This window comes from Schistocerca cancellata, chromosome 2, assembly GCF_023864275.1.
Source record: "Schistocerca cancellata isolate TAMUIC-IGC-003103 chromosome 2, iqSchCanc2.1, whole genome shotgun sequence".
Lineage (NCBI taxonomy): Eukaryota > Metazoa > Arthropoda > Insecta > Orthoptera > Acrididae > Schistocerca > Schistocerca cancellata.
This window is the reverse complement of record NC_064627.1, coordinates 614,422,943-614,447,521: the sequence shown is the minus strand read 5'-3', so window position 1 is coordinate 614,447,521 and position 24,579 is coordinate 614,422,943. Positions and strand designations below refer to the sequence as shown.

Here is a 24,579-nt window from a genome sequence, read left to right as displayed (position 1 = left end):
TTTCTTCTCTGTACTTGATGCTTATCAGAAATTATAACATATAATTTTGGTCATTTTTAACTCCTCCAGTTCGCAATTCTTTTATTCTCGTAGCTTGTCGACCTGTGCTGCTCTTACACAGATATATTTGTTTCACAGCGTACTGTTGGGGCCATGAAGAACCAAAGAAATTTACATGGAGTATATTGAAAGTGTTTCAATGAACTAACATGAAAACATTCATTACAGTTGTACCAACATAACTCACATTTCCAATGTCAGAGATTCTACATTCAACATTCGAAAAGAAATTTAGACTGGAGTCATATTGACCCCAGTGGCCTTCAGAGGAAACACCACTCTTAAATATTGGTGTGGTGTAAATATAAAACTGAACAAAAATCCCCTGGATGAAAATGACTTAAAGGTACAAAGTTTGGTTGTTTGAAAATAATAGTTTTGAAAACAAGTGAGATATGTTTAAAATTCCTTATGTGATCATATTGACCATAGTGGTATTAGAAGGGTTAAAGGTGTATACAGGGTGGTCCATTAATAGCGATCGGGCCAAGTACCTCACGAAATAAGCATCAAACGAAAAAACTACAAAGAACGAAACTCGTCTAGCTTGAAGGGGGAAACCAGATGGCGCTATGGTTGGCCCGCTAGATGGCACTGCCATAGGTCAAACGGATATCAACTGCGTTTTTTTAAAATCGGAACCCCCCTTTTTTAGTAAATAGTCTTGTAATACGTAAAGAAGTATGAATGTTTTAGTTGGACCACTTATTTCGCTTTGTGATAGATGGCGCTGTAATAGTCACAAAGGTATATGTAGGTGGTACCACATAACATTCCGCCAGTGCGAACGGTATTTGCTTCGTGATACATTACCCTTGTTAAAATGGACCATTTACCAATTGCGGAAAAGGTCGATATCGTGCTGCTCTATGGCTATTGTAATCAAAATGCCCAATGGGCGTGTGCTATGTATGCTGCCTGGACGACATCATCCAAGGGTCCGGACCGTTGGCCGGATAGTTACGTTATTTAAGAAAACGGGAAGTGTTCAGCAACATGTGAAACGTCAACCACGACCTGCAACAAATGATGATGCCGAAGTAGGTGTTTTAGCTGCTGTCGCTGCAAATCCGCACATCACTAGCAAACATATTGCGCGAGAATCGGGAATCTCAAAAACGTCGGTGTTGCGAATGGTACATCAACATCGATTGCACCCGTACCATATTTCTATGCGCTTTGAACGTCGTGTTCAGTTCTGCCACTGGGCACATGAGAAATTACGGGACGATGACAGTTTTTTTGCGCGCGTTCTGTTTAGCGACGAAGCGTCATTCACCAACAGAAGTAACGTAAATCGCCATAATATTGGCCAACGGAAAATCCACGATGGCTGCGACCAGTGGAACATCAGCGACCTTAGCGGGTTAATGTATGGCGCGGCATTATGGGAGGATGGATAATTGGCCCCCATTTTATCGATGGCAATCTAAATGGTGCAGTGTATGCTGATTTCCTACGTAATGTTCTACCGATGTTACTACAAGATGTTTCACTGCATGATAGAATGGTGATGTACTTCCAACATGATGGATCTCCAGTACGGTTGAAGCGGTATTGAATAGCATATTTCATGACAGGTTGATTGGTCGCCGAAGCACCATACCATGGCCCGCACGTTCACCGGATCTGACGTCCCAGGATTTCTTTCTGGGGGGAAAGTTGAAGGATATTTGCTATCGTGATCCACCGACAACGCCTGACAACATGCGTCAGCGCATTGTCAATGCATGTGTGTACATTACGGAAGGCGAACTACTCGCTGTTGAGAGGAATATCGTTGCACGTATTGCCAAAATGATAAGTTAACAAAGGTTCATGTATGACATTAGAAGAACCGAAATAAAATGTTCAATCGTATCTACGTTCTGCTTTTTAATTTAAAAAACCTACCTGTTGCCAACGGTTCGTCTAAAATTGTGAGCCATATGTTTGTGACTATTACAGCGCCATCTATCACAAAGTGAAAAAAGTGGTCCAACTAAAACATTCATATTTCTTTACGTACTACACGAATATATAATAAAAAAATGGGGGTTCCTATTAAAAAAAAACGCAGTTGATATCCGTTTGACATAATGCAACGCCATCTAGCGGGCCAACCATAGCCCCATCTGGTTTCCTACTTCAGGCTTGACGAGTTTCGTTGTTTGTAGTTTTTTCGTTTGATGCTTATTTCGTGAGATATTTGGCCCAGTCACGATCAATGGGCCACCCTGTATACTTGTTCACTTGCTTAAAGCTGTTTGTAACTGAGATTCGTAAGTCAGAGTTTATTAATCGAAAAATCACTGTAACAAATCAAATTAATAGTTATTGTGGAAAATTGTTTCGCATTTGATAAGAAATAATATATTGCTGATAATGACGTGATGTGCGAGGGCGTGCGAAAAAGGCATGCCCACGGACTATTGTTTTCCCAATACCGGCTGCTGTATTCCATGCATGTTAGTCGGCCGACTTTCATGTTTCTCTGACACCAGTTGCAACCAGAGTTCCTTAACTTCGTTTACTTCGTGATCTCCAAACCTCGTCTTAAGTAGCTCGTTGTTCTCATTTCTTCTACTTCTATTACTTCCGTCCTTCTTCGATTTACTCTCAAGTCAGCAATTTGCGGTCTTCGACTCTTATTTTTACCTCCTGGCACTTCTACATTTATATATTACCTGTCTTTACGTACAGCTTACCCTTATTTTTCTCGTAACCTCCAACATCTAGCACCAACTGATATGTCGAACACATCTCCACCTCGGCAGATCTTGTGAAAGTGTTCTGATTTTTCTCTAGACTTGTTTCCATTATTAACTGCGTCAGAACTGTCCCTTCCACGCTTTTATCTTTCTAAAGTCAAACCGGTCGTCATTCAACGCATCCACAATTTTCTTTCCCGTTTCTCTACATATAATTTTTGTCAGCAACTTTGGTGCGATTACCTGTTAGCTGATTGTGCGATTATTCTGGCACTTGGCAACTCTTGCGACGTTCGGAATTGTGTTTATGTTGTTTCTCTGAAAGTCTGATGATATATAGAAAGTCTAAGACATCCTACACCAACATTGACGGTCATCTTGTGCCCCCAACGATTTTAGAATGTTATCTATAACCTCTGTCTTATTTGATTTTAAGACTTAGAAAGCTTTTTTAAATTCTGATTCCAATACTGGATTCTCTGTCTCTTCTATATCGTCTCCCGTTTCTCCTACTATCACCTCATTTGACACTTACTCATTTCAGTGTACTCTTTCGACCCATCCGCTTCCACCTCTGCATTTAACAGTTGAATTCCCATAGCACTCGTAATAGTACCACTCCCTCCGAACTCCCTCCGTCCGAACAGGCCTTGCAAGGCCCAACGATACCGACCGGCCGCGTGTGATCCTCAGCCCACAGGCGCCACTGGATGCGGATATGGAGGGCACGTGGTCAGCACACAGCTCTCCCGGTCGTATGTCAGTTTACGAGACCGGAGCCGCCACTTCTCAATCAAGTAACTCCTCGGATTGTCTCACAAGGGCTGAGTCCACCCTGCTTGCCAGCACCGCTCGGCAGACCGATGGTCACCCATCCAAGAACTAGAGCAGCCCGACAGCTAAAATCGCCTTGCAAATCAGACTTCCTATTCACCACTATCATGTTACCCGGTATTTGACTGTAGCCGCCTGTAGTGGCCGCGCGGCTCTAGGCACTTCAGTCTGGAACCACGTGACTGCTACGGTCGCAGGTTCGAATCCTGCCTCAGGCATGAATGGGTGTGATGTCTTTAGGTTAGTTAGGTTTAAGTAGTTCTAAGTTCTAGGGGACCGATGACCTCAAATGTTAGGTCCCATAGTGCCATTTGAAGCAGTTGAACCAATTTGGCTGTATCATGGGGGGTTACCAGAACACGTCAACCATCTAAAATTACAAATAGGTAAACAGATACACCGTATCCTGGAAATACAGTGTAGGCCAATGCAGGACTGGAGCCTTTAATAGCAGAGATATTATTGCTTATCACATCTTTCAAGAAAACGAGGTGTACAACCGGATCATGGGTCAGTCCTATTTCACATAAAATATGTCCATTGTTGTTAGGACCAGGAATCCCCGTAAAATAAATAAGTGTGAGTCTGTCGCGGTATGGTTAAAGTCCAAGGAAATTGTGCAAAAATTAAAGTGACTGGTGATCTTGTCTTTCATTATAGAATCTCAAATAAAGTATCTATCCCTTCCTTATATCCCGTGAGATTTCCGTGCCTCTGTCTGAGCGTTATTATCTAGGGATTAAAGTGGAAATTGTTTCTTTTCCCTGCGTCCTGCTCCAGATATTCTTAAAATTCACCTTTGTGTAGCAGAGCGATTGTCGGAATTGTAAGTTACATCCCAAAAATATATGCAGTTAATAATTCCTCCGGTCCATTACCACTTTGCCTGATATTTGGCTGCCGACTTTGACATCTTCGTTGTTTCTTATATGAGCAGCACGCTTTAGAGCATTAAACGTGTTCAAAAATATTGGAAACCCCTCTGTCTGACTCTCAGTTAACTGGTACTCGCCCGAAAATGTCCGTATTCTCCAGAGGGCTGAATCTCTGCCTTTCTGTATCCTTCAAGGTAAAAAAAAAAATATTGAAAAATAACTCTCCTGTGCATGAAAAGGGCAGTTCGCACCATTGTTATTTGTTTGGTTTTCTGAATCAGTGGCAACAAACTTAAAGAGAATATGCTTTGGACTTACCGTTTCTCTTCTCTTGTTAGGATCTTAAACATGTTATACCATGGAGGCATGCAGGAATCGGAGTTATTCCATTGTCTACATTACGTCCATCACAGCAATACACATCAGCAAGTCAGTACGGTGGCGCATTCTGCTATCGCGCTTTAGACCTTTGGTCTGCAGATCACTACTTCATTTTCACCCGTTTGCAGTGCAATTCCAGTGGGACATAGTGTCAATAATCAGTCACCGAGACAAAGCTTAGCAAAAAACTGGTGGCCATGTATTTAAGGTGCGTTTATTGCACAACAACACGTTCTTTTCAATGAAGATCATAACGTGACTTCGAAGATTCCCCAACAGTCCTCGTAACTACATCTCTCAAAATCGCAAAAATTTGTCGGTGACATGACTCATGGTTGTCTAATCGCCACACATAACGCTAGAAGGAAAATTCTGGCCCCTCCTGGCCGAGTTCCAGATTGTAGCTTTTAGCGTTATGACGTGGGTGGACATACTTGATTCATTACAGCGATGCGTTTCCGCCATTTTGTACGAATAACCTTTTATTTCCCTACGTTTAACCAACGGCTATTTAGAAAAATTTTCTGTGACTCTTAAGTTTCCTTAATATTTCTGCACACTTTGTATGGGCTTCGACGACTTTTACGCAGCTAGCACAACGTTTCTGAATTCTTCTGGTGATCAGACCCAGGTGAGTTCGATAAAAGATCCAAAAACACGCATTGTACTCATGTTAGTTGGACATAACTGTATACGACATTTTCCTCTCAATCTATGCCATTTTTTCCGAATCTCAAGTAAACATCGAGGACTTCTTTACGACTATGTTTCTGGATAGCATGCTATTCCATCGATAACGATTTAAATAACAAACTTTTGCATCAGGTTTACACAAGTGTATTCGAAAACGAAAATGCACCTCTGATCTAGGGGTGGCGTCTTCAATTAGTAATCTAAATGTCATCCGACCTGGGTTCGATACCCGGTATGTGAAAAAAAGGAAGGAAAACTTTACCAATAACGAATCGAGAAGAACTACAATGGCAATGGTCTTTCTTACCCAATAAATAAATTCCGGTACAGTTAGGGGCATTGTAATAGACTGTATCGTGTTAGCGCCATTCACGAAGTTTTTCCTTCCTGTTAGCGATGGTGTAGCCTTCCATTTGCTCTGTCAAGCGAAATAACTGTTCTCTTGCGTTCTTCGTCTCTAATTGCTGGTTATCAGAAATTATAAAACATAAAACTGATCATTTTTAATTCCCAATTGTTTTTATTTTGTGGTGGCTTGTCGACTTGAGCTCGTTTTACCCAGATATGTTTGTTTCACTGCGTACTACTGGGGTCGTGAAGAACCCAAGAAATTTACACGGAGTATATTAATAATATTTAATGAACTAACATGAAAACATACATTACAGCTGTTCCAACGTAAGTCACATTCCCAATGTCTGGCGTGCTACATTGAAGATATGAGAAGAAATTGAGATTGGTGTAATATTTACCCCAGTGATTCTCAGTGGAATCACCACTCTTAAATAGTGGTTTGGTGTATATATAAAACCGAACGAAACTTCACTGGATAATATGACTGCGAGGGACAAAGGCATGAGGTTGCAAACAGTAGGTTTGAAAACAAGTGTGATATGTTTCCAGTTGCTTATGGTACATGTAGGGTTATAGGTTTATGTGTTTGTTCACTAAATTTATGCTGTTAATAACTGATATTCATAAGTCAGTGTCTGTAAATCGAAAAATCACTTCAATCAATGAAATTAACAGTTACTGTGCAAAATGGTTCCGCACTTGATAAGAAATAATATATTACTGATAAAGAAGTGATGTACGATGGCGTGTTAAAAGGTATGCTTACGGACTTTATATTGTGTTCAGAGTACCAGTTGCTGTATTACATGCCACGCATGTTAGTTAGTCGACTTTTACGTTTCTCTGCCCCAAGTTGCAATCCTTTCCTGGTAGTGGTCCCCTAAACGCAGCGTGTAGAATGGCTGTGTGCTACATAGCTATGCCGGCGAGTGAGAAGCAGCGTTTTGTAATCCTCCATAAAACTGAAAACACGAATTGGAAGAGTTCTTCCAAACATGGAGCACACTTTCTTTTGGCATGAGGATATCTGTGACAGTCGGACACCTTGGAGCACACTTTCTTTTACCATGAGGATATCTGTAACAGTCGGACACCTTAGACTCAAATCATCGTTCATCCTCCATACGCTCCCGGCTTGGCCCCATTCGATTTTCATTTGGTTCCAGAGCTTGAAGAACACTTTCAGTGATTTCACATTGACAATGACGAAGCAGTGCAGGCAGAGGTAACATTGTGGCTCTTTTAACGAAGTCAGGCATTCTACAATGGCGGTATCAAGAAACCGGTCTCTTGTTCAGAGAAATTTGTTCGTCGCTATGGTGATAATGATGAGATATAAGTATGTAGACTGGAGAATGAAGATGAAAATTGATAATAAAGTTTATTCTATTTCGAAAGCTTTTAGATTTCTCACATGCATAATTCCTGGCATAAATATTTAGCACACCTTGTGATTTATGTTTCAGTCTAGAAGAGAGAGCGATTGAGACGGTACATGATCACTTTTTTTACAGCGATAATGCAAACTTGCATCTTAGCATGGTATTTCACAGACCCATTTGCATAATAGCTTGCAATAAAACTGTTTTGCTTTTCGCTTTGAGCCGCCAGACAGAGCTGACAGAGAAGACACCATGTATTCTGTGCTGCAAGTATTTCACGCTTTATCCAGGAAAGACAAGGACAAGCCACAGTGTCAGTTGTTAAGTCTCTGCTGTGTCTACCGGTGTCGTATTTCCAGTCAACGTTTCAGGGCGGGAATTGGGTATTGGCATGGTACGAGATTAGCATGAATGAATGATTTGCGTTTTGTATGATTAATATACAGTCATAATTTGCCAAAAATTATGTGAAGCTGCAGATAAGGAAATGTATTCAACGACAGAATGATAACAGTTGACGACATGAAACTACAGTTTTATTGCGTCAGTATAAAAGTATTACAAGGCCAACAGAAAGATAAAAAATAGGGAAAACCATGTTTTTAAATACATGTTTTTGGGGTCAGTTTCTCGCCTAAATGAAATGCTGGTGTGATTTATTGCATGTCGTGAAGCAATCAGAAACTATCATGAAACAGGATTAGTCGATTCCTCCAGTTCTTGTTGCTAGAAAAAGTGGTAAGTTCTGTCGCTCTTGGGATTTCTTGCTTTCTCAGAATATTGTAGATGTCTTCAGTCAGCAGGCCAGCCATCTGGTCTTCACCCAATCGTAGACGAGTCAGTCTCCTCAAGCTGGGACAACGGACTTGCAATAGTCCTAGTTCTTGGGACAGTCTGACAGATTTGTGCTACATAGACTCTTTGGTTTCACCACGTAAACTACAACAAACAGAAGGAAATATGTTTTATTAGAGTCAGAAACTATGAATAGACTTATACACTATTTGAGATTTACTGCTGATAACACTGTGATAGGTTTTCGCCTTTTTTACATTTCATGACTTTCATTTTCATCACTATGAAAAGGTTATGTTACGGTCACATAACAGTGAGAATGTGGGAGACCTCTGGTAACAGATGCGCTACAGAGTGTCGTTTCCACGTGTAGGAGTGATAGGTCGTCGGGGTGTCGTATTCATTTAGCACCTCCCCAGAACAGGAACTACCTTTTTTTGTCCATGCGTTTTGAATAAGCTTTCCTTCAATGACCTGTGAAGTCCCTTGTCCGATCTCGACACTATTTTTACGAAGACATGTTTTAACAGGCGGTGACTGTTGTTACGAGTACGTGAAACTGGACCAAGTGTCCTAACTGCTGATAAGTGCCCTGTGTTAGCGATATCCTATCCTTACTGGCATTATAGTAGACGGCTCTTTAGCAGATGGACCACGCAAGTAAATCAAGCTTGGTGCATTTAGAGAGAGTTACGATGTTACTGGAACGAAGTTCTTCAAAGTGGGTAATTGCTGCTCATGTGCGCGGCATTCAATAACCCAGATATCTGTCCTGTGACATGACAAATCATCACCTCAGCGCATTAGTTTCGGATACAGGGAAAGGATTTGGCGAACCCGGCATTTGGGACTTGGGGAGTTTTGAGCGCCGACAGTCCCTTATAACCGTAACGCCTTTCCGAACGTGAAAGATCTGATGCGAGAGCGACAGTCTTAGACCGCCCTGAAATGATCCAACGTGAAGCAATGCGAAGCGGATACTCTGTTCTACGCGTGCAGCGCAGCCACGATATTCCCCCGTCCGCACGCTCGCCCACCCAGTTCAGTATATTCACTGTGGACGGACGAAAACATTTGATGATAAATTTGTAAGAATTTTTGAAAAAAATTAGTTACTGAACGGATACGTACTTAAAGAGGATATATTATATTTGACATATGAAATACAGAGGTGTATATGTGTGTGTGCGTGTGTATGTGTGTGTGTGTGTGTGTGTGTGTGTGTGTGTGTGTGTGAGTGTGTGCGTGTGTGTGTGTGTGTGTGTGTTTGTGTGTGTGTACGTCTTGATCTTAAGACTTCTCATTGTTTTCTAACTTACGTGACCTGCAACTGATGGACACAGTCTTACATTTCAAATGTTCCGTGGAGTTTTTGGGCCCCATATTTGATTCAAAGTAATCGTGCTGGCCAAAAATGAGCCTATGCTACTGCCACAAAGTATTTCCCTAGTCTGTCTGTGCTGCAAGTCTAAACTCGATTGCTTCCCTCGGTGGCTCAACCAGTAATGGCAGGGTACGGGTGTGACGGTCTCGGGGTTACCCAGGTGGTTGCTCGCTAGCGCCGCGAGTCATCAGTTGACATAAGTTCTGAGCGTGCCTCAACGACTACAATTGTGCTGCAGGAGACACGTTGTATGTCACACAAGACGGACATCTCGGCTTAACTGCGCAGCTTGCAAGATGGGCCCTAACCATAAATTTGAACAAAGTAAGAATAAGCAGTCTACAGGCGTGGTACGTTCCCAAGAGTCTGATGAAAGCTGAGGCGACCTCTGAAAACTTGTCATACGCGAGACCTTCAGCAGAAAATCGGTATTTTGTCCTGATGGACTGTATCGACCCATCGGTGATTGAGAAAATAACGTTGTTTTCCGTTTCTCAATCTAGCAATTCTCAAAGCGGGTTGTTTGAGCAGAAGAGATAAAAATACCCAAATAAGAAAGGAGAGGTAGATAGTAATCCCAGTCAAGCGTCTCTGGGAGAATATAATATAAAACGACACTTAATACAGAAAATTTTTACAGTAATATAAGATTCGTTTGATAATTTGTCAGTATTATGTGTACGTAAAGGTTCTAACAGTTTGGATAGAACACGTAAATCTGTTAATCGACGAAGAAAAATATCCTTCTCGTCGACTCGAAAATAGGTCACCAAGTGCCAAACATGACAAAAAGTACAGAACTGCGAGAACGTCCACTATAGGTGGATCTGCACTTAAAAAATTGTTCATTCAATTACAAATGTGGTGGCATAGTGCGACACAATGAACATAGGCACAGAGATATAGCAGAAAGAATGACTATATTGCGAATGTACACAATGTAATGACATAAGTTGATGGAGTTCTAGAGGAAAAGTCACATATGCTTTGAGTTGGGGGTATGTCTTTCAGTCATAGACTTGTGAAGCTGCAGAGAAGAAGAAGCTGAGTTTTAAGTTGAATAAGGAAAGGAATACAGCCATCCATTCATACTCATGAGTGAGAAATACGCGGAGCTTTCACCTTCTCGCATTGCTCTTAATGAACAGAAGTTATTTTCTCTGTAGCTTCTGACGCGTGCTGTGGGATAGTTTTCTTAAAATAAAAGCTGTACCAAGTGGAAGCTTTTGACATCGCCATTAACATCATAAAGTCCACAACTATAATTTCAGGTATGCACCCATGGACTAGGTGTATCATCTTTCATTAATATTCCAAAATTTCCTCGTTCGGTATTCGATCTGCTTAAATTTGGATTAAAAATCTTCAGCAATAGCGGCCGAAGACTTCCAGCGTAAAGTCACCCTCACCTTCCCGAACGGCTTTGTCAAACAGAGCGGAGGTCCCGACAGAACTTCAGAACTCTCCCTTTCCCTTAGAGTGCCAAACTGCCCCTACAAGGCGGAAGGCTCAGTAACGTTGAGTGGCATGATGATGCAGAAGACAATAGTAACCTCTGCATTAAGAACTGATAATGCGTATCAGCAAGACATGTGGCCTGTAACTGAGAAAGATTGGGAAAAGATTCCTAACAAGTACCGCGCTCAGATCTCTGGGAGGGGACTCCGAAATGAGAGGAGACCTTGACAAGTGATTGAAAAACCAAAGAAAGAATAACGTTCCACGAATCTGGACGTGGAATGGCAGAAGATTCAACGTGGTAAAGAAGCTAGAAAATCTGGAAACGGAAATGCTAAGGCGCGTTAATGAACAGTGGGCGTCACTGATGTGAAATTGGAAGAGGACATACGCTTTCTGGTCAGATGAGTGTACAGTAATATGAAAAGATGCAGAAAATAGTATTGCTGGATTAGAATTTATTATGAATGGGATGGTAGGACAATGAGTGAGTTACTGCGAACATTTCACTGATAGGATTGCTCTCATCAGATTCAACAGCAAACCAACGCTGATAACAATAGTTTCGATATGCATGCTTCATCGCAAGCAGATGAAGAGGTAGAGAAAGTATATTAGGATTTATCTGGTAATTCAGTATGTAAAGGTATATGAAAATCTTATAGTCATGGGGGATTGGAAAGTGGTTGTGCAGGAAGGCGGTTAAAAATGAGCTTGGTAGTAGGAACGAGACCGGAGAAAGACTAATATGTTCTGCAGTAGGTTTAATAACGTAAAGACTGTACAAGAATCACACAAGGAGGAGTTAAACTTTGAGAAGGCTGCGAGATACATGAAAATTTCAGTTAAATTAGGTCATGATCAGGCAGATATTTCGAATTCAAATATTGGATTGTAAAGCGTAATAATGTCGATGAGTTGGCTAAATTTGAAGAGACAGGTCAGGAGGAATCAGTGCACAAGTAAGTGACATTCAGAAGTAGTAAGGAGTGAAGGGACACCTCTGAAGTTGTTTGAGGCTATAGATACAGCCATAATGAATATCTCACTAGGTAGTGCAGCTGAAGAGTAATGGACACCTCTGAAAGGGGCAGTCGCAAAATTTGAAGAGAGAAACGTAGGTAAAAGGAAGATAAATGCGAAGAAACAGTGGATAAGAAGAGAAATACTTCCGCTGATCGACGAAAGAAAGAATTAAAAATCCTTTCAGTGAAACTGAGAAATACAAGTCACTTAGGAATGAGCCAAATAGAGTATGCACGCAAGCTAAGGCAAAATGCCTAAGAAAAAGGTGAAGAAATCAAAAAATGTAAAGTTTGTCGGAACGATTGACTCAACTTTGACGGAAGGATTGACTCAATCTATAGAAAAGTAAAAACAACTTTCCCTGAAATAAAAGAAACGCGGCAACAATACGAGTGCAACAGGAATTCTACTGTTAAATGAAGAGGAGACAGCGGGTAGATGGAAAGAGTACGCAAAGGGCATCTATGAGCAGGACGACTCACGTGATAACGGAACAGGAAAAGGAACAGAAGTCGATAGGGAAGGCTTAGGGGATAGAATACTAGAAATTATAATGGCCTTGGAAGACGTAAATCAGATGAGGCAGAAGGGATAGATAAAATTATATCAGAATCTAGTTGATATGTACTAGTATTATAAGGAGACTGGTGATATACCGTCAGACTTTCCGAAAAAAAAAAGTCCGAACAGTTCCCAAGATTGTTACAGTCGACAAGTGCTGCAATTGTCACACAATCAGCATATATGCTCATACACTCAAGTAGCTGACAGGAGTAATATACAGAAGAGTGTAAAAGTAGACTGAAAGTACACTCCTGGAAATGGAAAAAAGAACACATTGACACCGGTGTGTCAGACCCACCATACTTGCTCCGGACACTGCGAGAGGACTGTACAAGCAATGATCACACGCACGGCACAGCGGACACACCAGGAACCGCGGTGTTGGCCGTCGAATGGCTCTAGCTGCGCAGCATTTGTGCACCGCCGCCGTCAGTGTCAGCCAGTTTGCCGTGGCATACGGAGCTCCATAGCAGTCTTTAACACTGGTAGCATGCCGCGACAGCGTGCACGTGAACCGTATGTGCAGTTGACGGACTTTGAGCGAGGGCGTATAGTGGGCATGCGGGAGGCCGGGTGGACGTACCGCCGAATTGCTCAACACGTGGGGCGTGAGGTCTCCACAGTACATCGATGTTGTCGCCAGTGGTCGGCGGAAGGTGCACGTGCCCGTCGACCTGGGACTGGACCGCAGCGACGCACGGATGCACGCCAAGACCGTAGGATCCTACGCAATGCCGTAGGGGACCGCACCGCCACTTCCCAGCAAATTAGGGACACTGTTGCTCCTGGGGTATCGGCGAGGACCATTCGCAACCGTCTCCATGACGCTGGGCTACGGTCCCGCACACCGTTAGGCCATCTTCCGCTCACGCCCCAACATCTTGCAGCCCGCCTCCAGTGGTGTCGCGACAGGCGTGAATGGAGGGACGAATGGAGACGTGTCGTCTTCAGCGATGAGAGTCGCTTCTGCCTTGGTGCCAATGATGGTCGTACGCATGTTTGGCGCCGTGCAGGTGAGCGCCACAATCAGGACTGCATACGACCGAGGCACACAGGGCCAACACCCAGCATCATGGTGTGGGGAGCGATCTCCTACACTGGCCGTACACCACTGGTGATCGTCGAGGGGACACTGAATAGTGCACGGTACATCCAAACCGTCATCGAACCCATCGTTCTACCATTCCTAGACCGGCAAGGGAACGTGCTGTTCCAACAGGACAATGCACGTCCGCATGTATCCCGTGCCACCCAACGTGCTGGAGAAGGTGTAAGTCAACCATCCTGGCCAGCAAGATCTCCGGATCTGTCCCCCATTGAGCATGTTTGGGACTGGATGAAGCGTCGTCTCACGCGGTCTGCACGTCCAGCACGAACGCTGGTCCAACTGAGGCGCCAGGTGGAAATGGCATGGCAAGCCGTTCCACAGGACTACATCCAGCATCTCTACGATCGTCTCCATGGGAGAATAGCAGCCTGCATTGCTGCGAAAGGTGGATATACACTGTACTAGTGCCGACATTGTGCATGCTCTGTTGCCTGTGTCTATGTGCCTGTGGTTCTGTCAGTGTGATCATGTGATGTATCTGACCCCAGGAATGTGTCAATAAAGTTTCCCCTTCCTGGGACAATGAATTCACGGTGTTCTTATTTCAATTTCCAGGAGTGTATGTTAGATTACGGTCAGTGTGCATTTAGGAATGGTAAATATGACAGTTCTGAGATTGTGGTTGACAACAGAGGCAAGCTCGAAGAAAAATTAAGACATGTTCGTAGGATTTGTCAACGTGGTAAAAGCGTTCGACATGTTAAACGCTGGAAGATGCTTCAAATCCTGAGAAAGAAAGGGTTAAGCTACAAGGAAATATGGTAATATACAATTACAAGAACAGTAAGAATGGTAGACGAGGAACAAAACTCTGTGATTGAAGAGGCTGTAAGAGGAAGGGGTAATCTTTCATACCATCTGTTCAAGACGCAAAACGGAAATAAAAGGAAGGTTCATGCGTGGGATTAAAATTTATGCTGACAGGATATAAATAATAAGATTACCTGACGACATTGCTATCCTCATTTAAAATGATGAAGAATTATAGGAACTGTTGAATGGAACCAACGGTCTAATGAATGCAGAATATGGATTGACAGTAAGTCGCAGAGAGGCGAAAGTAAAAAGAAGTAGCAGAAAAGAGAACAGTCGGAAACTTAACTGGCTATCACGATTGAGATGGAGTGAAGGAATTTTGCTAATCAATCAGCAAAAAACACATGACGGACTAGAGAATGGGGACATAAGAAGGAGACTAGCGCTGATAAAAGGGCATTCTTAGCCAAAAATCTCCCAGTTTCAGGTGTTAGTTTAGGGAAGAAATTTCTGAGAAAGTACGGTTGGAGCACAGCATTATGTAGCAGTGAGAGCTGGACTGTGAGAAAACCGGAACAGAAGGGAATGTAAGCATTTGTGATGTGGTGCTACTGAAGAATGTTGAAAATTAGGTGGTCTGATAAAGTAAGACATTATGGGGTTCTCCCCAGAATATGCGAATAAAGGAATGTATGGGAAACACTGAAAATAAAAACAACGATATGATAGAACATCTGCTAAGACATCAGAGAATAACTCTTATGTTATTGGAGGGAGCTGTAGAAGGTATAAAATGTAGGTGGAGACAAAGTTTGGGATACGTTCAGCAAATAACTGAGGACATAGGTTGAAAGTGCTACTCTGTGATGAAAAGTTGGACAAAGGAGAGGAAATGGTGGTGGATCACAACGAACCAGTCAGAAGACAGACGAGTCAAAAGAAATCCAGTTTAGTGCTCCCTGTTCGTGGCTTATTTCTCAATTTTCTGTTCGTCATGAAGTCTCAGCTTGACACTATGTCTAAATGTTTGTAGAGAAACAATTTTATAGACTATAATTCTTCATATTGTCTTTTTAACTGAACTGAAACATTTTTTCTCTAGATTACTGTAGCAAATCAGTTACATAACTGTGCCAGCTTTTTGGTGATAAATGGAGATGTCTGGAACATGTCAGGGAAGTGAAAGCAAGGTGCCAGGAAGCACATAAAATCATAAAGTGCCTTAGTGCCTACAGCTCTCAAGTCCTGCAGCTTTACATTGCATTTCTTCGGTTCTGTCTTGGACGCGACTGCCCTGTATATGGACTAGCAAGGCAGACATACATAAAGTTAGACGTTGTCCACAATGAGATAATGAGATCATCATGATGTATCTAAAGAACCAGCTTGATTTCTAACATACGCTACAAGGCTGAGGATCCGTGCTCTCGACAAGTCTGCTTTTTCTCATAGCGAGACATGCCGTGTAGATAACGGAAACATTACCATTGGATAAAGGAGTTAATTCACATTTTGATCGTCTGTGCAGAAACTGGCAGCACACAAAAGTATTCGCAGTGCTTGAGTAAGAGGAACCGTGTTCAATCGGCTCTTTTAAATATACAGCTTTATTTGCCTTCTTATAGTGTAGTCTACAGCGTTCACAATACACCTCTTCTGGGAATGGCATGCTGAATAACAACCGCCAATTTGTGCCCTCTAAAAATACCATCATCGTATTCCTCATCATGTCAGCTTATGCACCGACCGGTACTCTGTCCAGACGTGATTGAATATCAGCTGTATTTTGCAATGGCATGGCACATACTAATCGAAAGCTTCGGCGTCTGTGTTAGCCTGTTGTTCAGTTACAGACTCTGAGAAGTATATAAACAATGAATGCTCCGTAACCTCAATCCATTGCGCACGATACTATTTGTGAAAAGCACAAGGTATCCAAAATTTTAGTAGTTTGGAGAGAGAGAGTCAAAGATATGTAATGGTGAGCCCTCTCATCTTCATCTGGTCTAGAAGATTCCGATTTTACTAGAGTTTTAGGAATTATTATCTGTGTCTTGTGCCACTATTGCTCTGTACGATCCCTGTCGAAGTTGACTGACAGTTTTGTGATGTGAGGTGACCTTAGTCGACGGTAACATTATTGTTCCTAGGAGTGATGGCGCTTCGGTCTGCTTATCGCGAGATTTTATCGTAATATTTCAAGAGGACATTACGAACCACTTGACAGTATACGCACAGCTGTGCTGAAATGCGTTTTCCTTAGCCATCCCTGTTCTTGTTTACTGTAAGGTCACCGCCTCTTTCCGGTGGCGGCCACGTTAAGCTAAGTGCAATAATATCGTGGTTGTGTTGTAACAAATTCACTACATATGTAAATTTCTTCGCTTGATTTGTACACACATCCATCTTCATATTCATTATGCTACGAGCACTTCAGGAACGGTAAGGCAATGGTACAGCTCAATATGTGCTCATATCTGTTTGTCTACATCTGCCACTTGTTAGTTCAATAGTATCTGTTCTACGATGCTTTTACACAAACGATTACTAAGGAAGATTGTTGGTATTCTTATGACTACTTAGGTCTCTAAATACTCGACACAACTTCGAAGAACACGTACACATGAATTAATTTTTCATTTGAAGTTACTTCTACAGGCGAGTCTATAAGCCATTGGAAGGATATACACTCCTGGAAATGGAAAAAAGAACACATTGACACCGGTGTGTCAGACCAACCGTACTTGCTCCGGACACTGCAAGAGGGCTGTACAAGCAATGATCACACGCACGGCACAGCGGACACACCAGGAACCGCGGTGTTGCCCGTCGAATGGCGCTAGCTGCGCAGCATTTGTGCATCGCCGCCGTCAGTGTCAGCCAGTTTGCCGTGGCATACGGACCTCCATCGCAGTCTTTAACACTGGTAGCATGCCGCGACAGCGTGCACGTGAACCGTATGTGCAGTTGACGGACTTTGAGCGAGGGCGTATAGTGGGCATGCGGGAGGCCGGGTGGACGTACCGCCGAATTGCTCAACACGTGGGGCGTGAGGTCTCCACAGCACATCGATGTTGTCGCCAGTGGTCGGCGGAAGGTGCATGTGCCCGTCGACGTGGGACCGGACCGCAGCGACGCACGGATGCACGCCAAGACCGTAGGATCCTACGCAGTGCCGTAGGGGACCGCACCGCCACTTCCCAGCAAATTAGGGACACTGTTGCTCCTGGGGTATCGGCGAGGACCATTCGCAACCGTCTCCATGAAGCTGGGCTACGGTCCCGCACACCATTAGGCCGTCTTCCGCTCACGCCCCAACATCGTGCAGCCCGCCTCCAGTGGTGTCGCGACAGACGTGAATGGAGGGACGAATGGAGACGTGTCGTCTTCAGCGATGAGAGTCGCTTCTGCCTTGGTGCCAATGATGGTCGTATGCGTGTTTGGCGCCGTGCAGGTGAGCGCCACAATCAGGACTGCATACGACCGAGGCACACAGGGCCAACACCCGGCATCATGGTGTGGGGAGCGATCTCCTACACTGGCCGTACACCACTGGTGATCGTCGAGGGGACACTGAATAGTGCACGATACATCCAAACCGTCATCGAACCCATCGTTCTACCATTCCTAGACCGGCAAGGGAACTTGCTGTTCCAACAGGACAATGCACGTCCGCATGTATCCCGTGCCACCCAACGTGCTCTATAAGGTGTAAGTCAACTACCCTGGCCAGCAAGATCTCCGGATCTGTCCCCCATTGAGCATGTTTGGGACTGGATGAAGCGTCGTCTCACGCGGTCTGCACGTCCAGCACGAACGCTGGTCCAACTGAGGCGCCAGGTGGAAATGGCATGGCAAGCCATTCCACAGGACTACATCCAGCATCTCTACAATCGTCTCCATGGGAGAATAGCAGCCTGCATTGCTGCGAAAGGTGGATATACACTGTACTAGTGCCGACATTGTGCATGCTCTGTTGCCTGTGTCTATGTGCCTGTGGTTCTGTCAGTGTGATCATGTGATGTATCTGAGCCCAAGAATGTGTCAATAAAGTTTCCCCTTCCAGGGACAATGAATTCACGGTGTTCTTATTTCAATTTCCAGGAGTGTACTTGCGCTTTTTGGCTTACGCATAAGGTTTACTTTCGTGCTAATCAACGCATTACAGACACAATTTCTGACTTGAAGGAAATCTCAACTAGTACTACGACTACGCTATTTTTCACTCCTTCTACCTCGATATTCTGGTCTGACATAATTAACTCGCTTTTACCAAGTTCTGCTTTCACGCTTCACTGGCTCCCAAATACTATGTGTGGGCTGCTGCTCTTTATAAATGCCTCAAATACGGGTAATATTTTACAATGCTTGTGCGGTTTATTACTAATATGGCGTATCATCGCCTGTCTTAGGCACACAGGTTGGTGTCTAAATTTTGAACTTTGCCAATCTTGTATCCTATTTCTATTTTTTTCATGAACGTATAACAAGTATTGTTGATGTACACTAGTTCCTCTGTTGGCCTTCAACAAAATGAAATGAAAAGTGTGCCGTGCCTATCATTTTACAATGCTTTACTGTATCTAGATCTAGGTAGAAAGCTAGCAACATATTTACTTCAAAGTAAACCACGTGGTACTCGTGCTAACATACGTCGCCCATTAAAATATCTCTTTGCTAAATGTTGAGACTATAACCTATGGAAAACTTCATGTCGCGTTATACAACATAATCCAAACAAAAGAACTTAGTTTCTAAACTGCAGAAAGTTAAAAAATTCAGAAGATTTAAGAGTATAACATGTAAATGGAATAAGAGAATTAAATATGTGCAGGAAATTGCTTGGAATAGTTCTGGTGAAGATTTCGATGAGATTGCAAATTTCGTAAAGTGCAGAATCTTGCATTGTTCACAGGGAGGTAACAATATGCTGTTTCCCTAGATGGTTTGATGTAACGCATATTCTCACATTCACTTTGGAACAATTCACGAAATATTATACTAAACAGTCCGTGGAAATCATGTCAATTATGAATAGAAAATCTTGTTATTTAAAGTAACGTACCCTTCGGTAGCAGGTTGTAGCAAGAATACAGTTTCACTGAATTAGCATACAAGTAGAACTTCTTGTCTGCCTGGACACAAATGGTTTCCCTGTCTTCTTCCGTGTACGGCGGCGCCGCCTGTCTGCTCACACCCGAGAAGGTGGCGGACGGCTCTGCCAAAACCTGGAGGGTGGCATTGGTCGACTCTTCTTGTTGTCCTTGGACCACTGCAACTGCGACCAGTGCTGTAGAAAACGATGAACAGTATTACAGCTCGTAACTTTGTCCACTTCACCATCTAGCGCTCTGATACTACTGCCTGGTACTGCGACTCTGGCAGATGCTAGCTTTACAATACGAAGATGCAATGCAACTCTGGTGACTCATGCCACAACTCAGCGACTTGCTAATGTATTTTTTCTGGATGTTAATGGTACTCTATTGTCTCGTAGTCTGTTGTACATGAAATCCAATGTAGCTGATATTGGGGAAGCTATAGTAGGAGAATACCTCATATTTGTTACATTTATGTAGAATGTTTTAAGACAACTGTACCAAAACAAGGGACTGTTTTCGGTACCTGACTGCAGATATAACTCAAGATATCGCTGTTAATGGAACAAAATCGATAATTGGAAAGATAATATGAAAGGTACGACGAGGAAGTGTCACATGCCCACTACTGCTCGCGATGTACACGGTGTAAAACAAAAAGTATTGCATATTTTGAGAGGTTGCAGTTCTGATAAAACCATGAGAAATGTCCAGTACAAATGGGATCTAATACGCTCACCTTAAGAGCTGTGAGAAGTTGTTGAAACCGTATTCACAGTTCCGGGTAAGTGCACTTACATTAATTCTAACAGATCCACTATGTATTGTAAACAGCTTGTAGTTTTTTTCTGCAATTTCCAGCATAATGGAAGCCTGTTATTACAGACGGTGAATAGCAAACACCATTTCGAGCACGTCCTTTAGCGACGACTCACAAAATCAGGTCGTATGTAATACCCGATGTCTCATGTATTTTTCAGCTACCGTCCGAGTTTATTATCATTTCTTGTATCTGTATGTATTTATGAATTTTGTCATTAATTAGAATGTATCAAAAGGTGATGTATTCTGAGTGAATAAATAAGGAATAAAAAAATATTAATTGCATTAAATACGCTGGCAGTGTCAAGGGAATTATGTTGAACTATTACAAAGAATATATTTCATGGAAAGATAAAGACGTTGGCGCGAGAGCATGCAGTCCTAGAACTAAGGGCATAGATGAGTTGCGAAGCATCTCTTATGTGGTACAGACGTGTGTGTTGGCTCGCAAATGCCAAACGGAAATTGTTGTGGAAATTGTGTTATAATACGTATGTGGCAAGGCGAAATATAAGTAAGCCAGCACATATATGTACACAGAACACGATTACAAGAAAATGTTGGAATTAATGAAGGATTTTATTCAAGCTGCTCTCTCATCAAGAAGAGTCTACCGCCAGTAACGAATTTCGTAATAAGCATTTCATCGTGCCAGAAGCAACACATCGCAAAGTAAGATCTAGCAAGTATTTTGATTGCTCTATGATAGGCATGCCAGTGTAATAGTAAAGTTTTGGGACATTGTTCAACACAAACTTTACAGACTCAGGTCTTTAACCAGGAACAGCGTACTGCCCTCAAACCATGGCTTCGCAGAAGTAGTAAGTAAAAGAAATAGTTAAAGGAAATTCGATTCAGTTCAACTGATTTTCAATAAAACAATCATTGTAATAAAAAATAGTTGTATCTACATTTGTTCATACAGTGATGCACAATTATGGTAAGGCAGAAAAGCAGTTCAAATTACAAGTGATTCATATGCAACTTGTAATTTATTGACAAAAGTAAGCTGGTTATGTCACAGTCACAGAAATTTTACAATTTTATGTTATGTTCTGTAAATGACGTTACGTGCATACGTCAACGTAACATTAGGATTCGCATATAATAGTTGCCATAAATGACGGTTTTTACGGCATCATTTGCGAGGCAACCGGCAAAGAATATTTCCCTGTCCTATGCAAGATTTAACATATTTTCAAACAGACAGCATTTTCATGAGTTACGTAATACAGTGTAGTTTCTATATAGTGTTGCTAGTCATTGAAAAATTGTAATTAACATCATTGCCGGCTAGATTGACGTCTTCAGTGTTCATGTCACACGTGTTCTCTACATTTAAGATCACGAGAATGCATTTTATTTATTTGCCGCATTACTTTTCTTGTCCAATTTTTGGGTGATTGGCTATTTACCAAATTTATGTGACCATTCTATTCGGCAATCGAAATTCGTTCAGACAACACTCGCATACCAAATTGCGGCTAACTACAGTAAAACTTTAATTATTCCAGGTCTTTTACATTTATATCGTTGCTGCACCCAGTAAACACTCGTGTGGTACACTCGTGTGGTAACGATCTGTTGTAACTCTCTATACTGTATCGGTAAGCAGTGATATTCTGATTAGAAGCCTTGTTTCCATATACTATGGAAAAGTAAGTACATAAGTCAAACAAAATATTTTTTTTAGTCAAGCCGCAATATGAGGATTATATGCTGCTATTCAACAACAAAATAATGTGGTCTTATTTTTCTACTTATTAGTTTATTGCATTCTGTGGATGATTCGAGATAGCAACCAGCTTAAGTAGACTTGATGTGTTTCACGGTAGTGAAGAAGAACAAGTGCTCATCCCTTTTAAGGCAGACATTTGCCGGCCGCGGTGGTCTAGCGGTTCTGGCGCTGCAGTCCGGAGCCGCGGGACTGCTACGGTCGCAGGTTCGAATCCTGCCTCGGGCATGGGTGTGTGTGATGTCCTTAGGTTAGTTAGGTTTAAGTTGTTCTAAGTTCTAGGGGACTTATGACCTAAGCTGTTGAGTCCCATAGTGCTCAGAGCCATTTGAACCATTTTTGCAGACATTTCAAAGACCATGTGCAAAGGATATTTTCTTGTTTTTGTGCTCAAATCATCTCTCAAAACAAGGACTACTTTCTTTTAACATGCTGTATGTAAGTGATGTAGTGGTAATGATGGTAGCTCCATGAGATTTTGTGCAGTGGCGCTGTAGTCTGTAGCGATGCTGCAACGTCACAAGACTGTAGGGCATTTGAAATCTGCAGGGGATCGACAGTTGGTGGAGGTGTTGGAAGTTGACCTTGAAGTAACTGAGTATAATCCAAATCGCATAAAAACTTGAAGATATCCCCTACTGTTCAATTACACTATTAGGGACCCATCACTGGAACCAGAACATACGTGGCAGTAACTTTCCGAAGCGGCCTGAAATGGAAAGGACCCCAGAAAACCGGTTGCAGTGAAAGTGGTTGCCAGTCTCAGATCTTAGGAAACCTCTCACGTTAACAGAATTCTTCCACGAAAGAATTGTCTTAGCGATACTCACTCAACAGTTTCGCGAGTTCAGCTCGTCCGTCTGGCGTCGAAAGAAAAGGCAAAGAAAACAGAGAAGACATAAGGAACAGCGGGGCGTTTGGTTAGTAAGTGCGAGAGCTTAAGAAGAACTGGAGAAACTTCACCTCCTTATCGTCAATCCGATAAATAGCAACTGAAACAAGATTACTACGATTATAACTAACTCTGTGATATAACAGGATGGGTGTCGTTTCCCTCACTGCCTTTACGTTTACTCTTTTTAAGACTAGATGGTATTTCGTCCATGAAGTGAATTTTTCTTTATGTGGAACGGAATTCCTCTAGAGTTATCGATGGTATAGGCGAGTAATTGCTGAGTATACAGTAAGAGATTATTTCTGTCATCGTCGTTCGTTAATTCCTGTATTCAAAGCTCAGTCATTCCATTGGTTTGGTATCCTTCATCTCTCCGTATCTTGTGTTATCCTTTTCGCCGAGCAATCCTGTAAAATGCGGGATAGTCTGTTTCGCATTATTTTTATCTTCACGTGGCAATACTAGTCCACCCGTCTATTGCTCGTTACAATTCCTAGTTAGCTAGTCATGTGTGTATAAGTACTAAGCAGTGACGCTTAACATTCGTAATCACTTGAGACATACTCTCAGACGACTGAAATTGTTGATGTAGACAACACGAACACTTTCGTCGAGTATCTATGCGCTAACACTGATCGAGACCACAAGAAAATGGAAAAATCTTCCTAGAACCATCTCAACACTCAAAACTGTTTCCCATTTTTATTACGTCGTTAATTGCGGCAGTGAAAAATTCTCCGCCAAGAATAGAAATAGATTTTCACACGAATTACTACCTCAGGAATTATACAAAGAAAAGGTAAAAAAAAGTTAATCGTGAACGAAAATTTGTAAATTCTACCAATACTTACCAACAACAAACAACAGAGCAGCCTTCATTGTACTCGCTAAGAAATACTACTGCTCTCGGTCTTACATTTTCATTTATATATTTTTAAACCCCCGATGACATCATCGAATGTTATCGTACCTTTCCTTTCTGATTTTCCGTTCCAGGAACTGTGGTTGCAGCAACAAGTAGCAGATTGACTTTCCTTGTCCTTGTCAAGCTGCATTATCGTTCGATGTGTCATATTTATTGCCAACGCTATTTCAACAACCTTGTTAGGAGGACGGGTTATCATACTTCTCATTCGATGTAGCATCACGTGGTAGGCGCGCGGTCTCATTCTCCTTCTCAGGGTCCGTGCGGCTCCCCCCGTCGGAGGTTCGAGTCCTTCCTCGAACAAGAGTGTGTATGTTGTCCATAGCGTAAGTTAGTTTAAGTAGTGTGTAGGCTTCGGGACCGGTGACCGCAGTAGTTTGGTCCCATAAGACCTTACCACAAATTTCCCAATTTTATTAGATCTCATTGTAAAAAGACGAGTGCACTTCACTTTCTTCTCATTCGGCGTCGTTGTAGTAGAGCCGAGAAAACAAAAGGCAGACCTCGTGGTAAGTTAACTGCCACGGCTCACCAACACAGCTGAGTTGTCACGTCACACACATCTGAGGGGTAGTATTTGTTAAATTTACCGAACAAAAGAGAAAGTGCGAGAAAAAACTGTGAGTTCCTACAAATAGCTAATAACCTTCTTTAAAATTAGAACAACACTATTTAGACGCAGGCTCGAAATAAAGATTATTTTTCTATAAAAAAAGCCTCTGATAAAGAAGTACGGCTCAAAT

At 42.4% G+C, this 24,579-nt stretch overlaps 1 protein-coding gene across 2 annotated transcripts in view; it reads right to left on the bottom strand.

Moving 5' to 3' along the window:
- LOC126162277 (uncharacterized) overlaps positions 1-23,900 on the bottom strand; it is a 37,765-nt gene extending 13,865 nt beyond the window's left edge. The window contains exons 1-3 of one of the 2 annotated variants that reach the window (XR_007535048.1): positions 23,763-23,900; positions 19,426-19,650; positions 8,092-8,208 (exon numbers count right to left, since the gene is read on the bottom strand). Coding sequence is in view for 1 of the 2 variants with exons in the window: in XM_049918683.1 (XP_049774640.1) it covers positions 8,147-8,208; positions 19,426-19,650; positions 23,763-23,790 (315 nt within the window). In the remaining variant the exon portion in view is untranslated. Of the gene's footprint in view, positions 1-7,788; positions 8,209-19,425; positions 19,651-23,762 lie in introns of those variants that run through there. The other variant, XM_049918683.1, reaches the window with a different exon arrangement.
- Positions 23,901-24,579: the final 679 nt, after the last annotated feature.